The sequence below is a fragment of the Puntigrus tetrazona genome, unplaced genomic scaffold (genome assembly GCF_018831695.1).
Source record: "Puntigrus tetrazona isolate hp1 unplaced genomic scaffold, ASM1883169v1 S000000769, whole genome shotgun sequence".
Classification (NCBI taxonomy): Eukaryota; Metazoa; Chordata; class Actinopteri; order Cypriniformes; family Cyprinidae; genus Puntigrus; species Puntigrus tetrazona.
Window position 1 is genome coordinate 757,501 of NW_025048378.1, and position 5,000 is coordinate 762,500.

Genomic DNA, 5,000 nt, shown 5'->3' on the forward strand with positions numbered 1-5,000 from the left:
TGTGTGTGAGTGTGTGTGTGTGTGTGTGTGTGTGTGTGTGTGTGTGTGTGTGTGTGTGTGTGTGTGTGTGTGTGAGTGTGTGTGAGTGTGTGTGTGTGTGTGTGTGTGTGTGTGTGTGTGTGTGTGTGTGTGTGTGTGTGTGTGTGTGTGTGTGTGTGTGTGTGTGTGTGTGTGTGTGTGTGTGTGCGGGTTTGACTCTTCTTGCAAGGTCCAAAATGTCCTCACTATTCAAAAACTATTCAGAAACAAACATATATTTGTGCCTGTGAAAGAAAGAAGGGCAACACATTTATTTACATTTTTATTTGTCTAGACTTACTTTGTTGTCATTTTTGTGTTGAAATGTGACATTGACCCCAAATTTTTTTATTTTTATTTTTGGTCTTAAAATGACTGAAATAATATCACCAGCAGGAAAGCTATGCATTAACAGCCGGGGAGTGAAAACTTTTGAACAGAACGGAGATGAGTACATTATTCTTATTTGACCTAAATATCATATTTCTTTTACTTAGTAGTGGCATTAGTTAGGTAGATAGGTGTCCCAGAAGACAAAATAAGTTAAATTTACCCTGAACGCTGCTGAAAAAACAATAGAAAATGTAATGGATGCATTGGTTTTAAAGGAAATTGTTTTGGTTTTAATGGAAATATAATGGTGTCTACTGGTATGTTATAGATTCTATTGGTGGGATGTTAAATTCTGTTGGAAAAGTGCCAAAACACACTACAAAAAGTAATTTTGTAATGGTTTTACTTGAAAAAAGTGAATGGTTCATAATGGTATTTTAATGGAAAACATTAGAATTTCTGTGGTGGTTTCTATTGGGCTTCTATTGTTTTTTTTCATGAATAACTATCACTAAACATAAATACATAGCTGTGGATCATTCATGTAACAACTTTTGAACGGGGACATATTTAATAAATTCAGCTATCATTATCTCTTGTGGACTATATGCAGACATCTTTTATGTGGAATGCCTTATTCAGGTAAATGCTAAATAAATAAACAATAGCATGCATTCTGTATGATCCCTCTCATGTTGAATAAATAATCACCATGTAAACTTTTGACCTCAGCTGTGTGTGTGTGTGTGTGTGTGTGTGTTTAGGACGAGAGGAACCAGGTGTTAATCGCGTATCTGTGGATCAGACAGACATGGCATGACGCTCATCTGAAGTGGAACAAAGAGGAGTACGACGGTCTGGAGGTGATTCGTATTCCCAGCAGCCTCGTGTGGAGACCTGATCTGGTGCTGTATAACAAGTACGCCCCCGTACGTTCACACACACACACACACACACACTGCTCTCCGTCCACTGCTGTCTCTCCACACCTCCGCTGAGGACCGCTGCTCTCTCTGTATTCTGTGTGTGTGCTGGTCCTCAGAGCGGATGATGATTTCTCGGGGCCGGTGGACACTAACGTGGTGCTGCGGTATAACGGAGAGATCACGTGGGACGCTCCGGCCATCACTAAGAGCTCCTGCGTGGTGGACGTCTCTTACTTTCCCTTCGACAGCCAGCAGTGTAACCTCACCTTCGGCTCGTGGACCTACAACGGAAACCAGGTGCAAAGATGTTCTTTAAATAATGGGATTTTTATTGGGTTGTGTTAGTATGTTTGTGGAAAGCTATTTTTTTTAAAAAACATTAGATGCCTTGAAATTTGTTTTCACATACAAATAAATATTCTTACATCAAGATGCATGTACAGGAGAAATTAAATGAATTTGAATTAAATGATTGTTTTCTGAAAAATGTGTTAAAATGCTTAAAACAAGAAAAAGTGCTTTCAGATAATTTCAGAAATATAATCCGAATTTCCTTTTTTTTCCCCGTCATTTCACCATCTCAATAAATATGTTTGAATTTTTGAATTTTTTTTATTATTTGAAAACAAGAGAAAATTCTAAATAGAATGATAGTAGATACAATGAAGTGCATGAGATATTTTTTAGTAATTTTTTATTTCCGCTAGCCAAGGTTTCAAGCAAGATTTCAAGGCAACAAGTCAACATTAAAATTATTCATTTAATTTAAAAACAAACAAAAACTACATAGACATTACAAAAAACTAACAAAGTAATAAAAATGATCATAACACACTACAGTATTATTGAAAAGGTGAAAACAAAAACGGTACCTCAATTATATTAAAATAACACTGGTATTAAAAGGATCCCGCATTCAAATATTATAGGAAGCTAATATATTATATAGGAAAATATTATAGTAAATATTATAAAAACTGTTAAAAAAGTGTCGTTTTCTGAAGCCTAAAAAGTTAAATATTCAATCAATCAATCAATCATTTTTATTTTTATATACATATAGCGCTTTATATTTTTATATTAGCTAATGTCGCATAACTAGCTTTAAAATGCTTAGAAATATTGGGACGAAATTTGGTGGAAATCATTGTCAGGATGTTCTAAAAGTGCCTGAAAAGTTTAAAGACAGCGCCACCTAGGCTTTAGAAGATACACAGTAAATCTGGTCCAGTGTGGCCTTGATTTATCCACACACTCATGGTGTTGTATAGTGGGATCTGCTGTGTAAGGTCCGGTCTCTGGTGTTGTTCTCCTGCAGGTGGACATCAGCATGGGCATGGACAGCGGCGATCTGTCGGACTTCGTGGAGAACGTGGAGTGGGAGTGTCACGGGATGCCGGCCACTAAGAACGTGATCATGTACGGCTGCTGCTCGGACCCGTATCCGGACATCACCTACACGCTCCTGCTGCAGAGACGCAGCTCCTTCTACATCTTCAACCTGCTGCTGCCCTGCTTCCTCATCTCCTTCCTCGCTCCTCTCAGCTTCTACCTGCCCGCGGACTCGGGAGAGAAGGTCTCGCTGGGCGTCACGGTCCTGCTGGCCCTCACCGTCTTCCAGATGATGGTGGCGGAGAGCATGCCTCCCTCCGAGAGCGTTCCTCTGATCGGTGAGTGTGTGTGTGTGTGGAGAACTTAATGTCAGGAAGTTTAAACGCCTCATGCATTTTTTTTCTGCTGAAGAACCTGCACGCTCGAAACTATTTTTTAAGCACATTTTTATATTTTTATTTACATTTAAATAATGCCACTTACATTACCATTCAAAAGTATTTTTTTAATGCAAAAAATGTCCTCTTTTTTTTCATAAAGGATGCATTAAACTGATCAGGCGAGATTTATAATTTTACAAAAGATGTGTGTTTGAAATAAATGCTGTTCTTCTTGACTTTCTATTCATCCGTGAATCTTGAAAAATAAAATGTATCACAGTTTCTACAAAAATACCGAGCAGCTAAAATGCTTTCTACACTGATAATAATATATAAATGTCAGTAAATCAGTATATTATTCTGATTTCTGGAGATCATGTGACGCCGAAGACCGGAGTAATGATGCTGAAAATACACCGAAATAAATGACACTTTAACACACATTCACTGAGAAACAGTGTTTTTAAAGTTTAATAATATTTAAAATTTTTGCTGTTTTTTTTAAATAGAATAAATAAATGCTTTTGTAAGCAGAAGAGACTTTTTTTAAAAAAACATTCAAAATCTCACAAACCAGAACCTTTTATTTGCAGTGCATAGAAGTCTGTTTTTATTTATTGATTTATTTATTGATCAGGATTAATAAATTCACCCAGGTGGTTCAGAATGGGAAAAAACATAATTTATTCAGAATTCACAACCTATATATTATATTTATTTGAATTCCAAGTCAATAAACTCCTCTTTTCAATTCAATGATATTGTAAAATATTATAAAAACTGTTAAAAAAAATGTAGTTTTTTTTGAAGCCTAAGAAGTAAAATATTAGCTAATGTCGTATAACTAGCTTTAAAATGCTTAGAAATATTGGGACGAAATTTGGTGGAAATCATTGTCAGGATGTTCTAAAGGTGCCTGAAAAGTTTAAAGACAGCGCCACCTAGGCTTTAGAAGATACACAGTAAATCTGGTCCAGTGTGCAGTCAATTCTGGCCTTGATTTATTGTTGAATCTCGTCTGGTACTTTTTTTATTTTAATCACAGCTGATATTATTTTCAGTTTCTCACTGGTGACGCAACCCTATTTTTTTATACATAATGTATATTAATACAAATACGAAAAAGATGTATGAATCTATAATATATTTATATTTGATAGTAATATTTCTGCTCCATCTTCTCCAATAAGTTTAAATTGACGTTTATGAGCATTTCTACCTTTATAAAGGCATGTTTACTAAAAGCGTGCATCATCTCTCGAGCCAAATTCTTGCATTTAGAATTTTTGAATACATTTTGAATTCTTTTCTAAACACAAACCAAATACTGCAAAAAGCGCCTGATGCAGCTCTCTGTGCGTCTGTCAGGTAAATACTACATAGCGACGATGACCATGATCACAGCGTCCACCGCCTTGACCATCTTCATCATGAACATTCACTTCTGTGGAGCCGAGGCCAAGCCGGTGCCGTACTGGGCCAAAGTCCTCATCATCGACTACATGTCCAAGATCTTCTTCGTGTACGAGGTCGGAGAGAGCTGCGCGTCTCCGTTCGGACAGACGGAGGAACCCGAGTCCTTCCACGCTCAGAAGAAGAAGCCTAAAGAGAAACCCAAGGCAGCTCCGCCCCCCTGCCGCCCCGACGACGACAAGCCCTCCGCCTTCACGCTGACCTTCGACCCGTCGCGTACTGCGGTTGCCGCGGCAACGGAGGGATCCTCAGCTGCGACCCGAAGCTGGTCCGGAACGTGGATTATATCGCGAACTGCTTCCGCGAGCAAAAGGCCACGTGCCTGAAAGTGGCCGAATGGAAGAAGGTGGCCAAGGTCATGGACCGGATCTTCATGTGGATATTCTTCATCATGGTCTTCCTCATGAGCATCCTCATCATCGGGAAAGCGCCTTGAACTGATTGTTGAGAGTCAGGTGAGAGACTAGAGCGCGGACGCCATGTTTTATGTGATTATTAGACATGTTCCCAAGAGTTTTTGTTCGCTTTTTTCCCCAAC

General features: G+C 38.4%; 1 protein-coding gene across 1 annotated transcript in view; it reads left to right on the plus strand.

The window, feature by feature from the left end:
• LOC122335366 (neuronal acetylcholine receptor subunit alpha-9-II) overlaps positions 1-5,000 on the plus strand; it is a 7,583-nt gene that overhangs the window by 2,428 nt on the left and 155 nt on the right. Inside the window, 5 exon segments of the mRNA XM_043233195.1 lie at positions 1,116-1,270; positions 1,394-1,574; positions 2,596-2,947; positions 4,358-4,612; positions 4,615-5,000. The exon segment at positions 4,615-5,000 is cut by the window's right edge and continues 155 nt beyond it. Coding sequence (XP_043089130.1) covers positions 1,116-1,270; positions 1,394-1,574; positions 2,596-2,947; positions 4,358-4,612; positions 4,615-4,898 — 1,227 coding nt within the window. The 3' untranslated portion in view covers positions 4,899-5,000.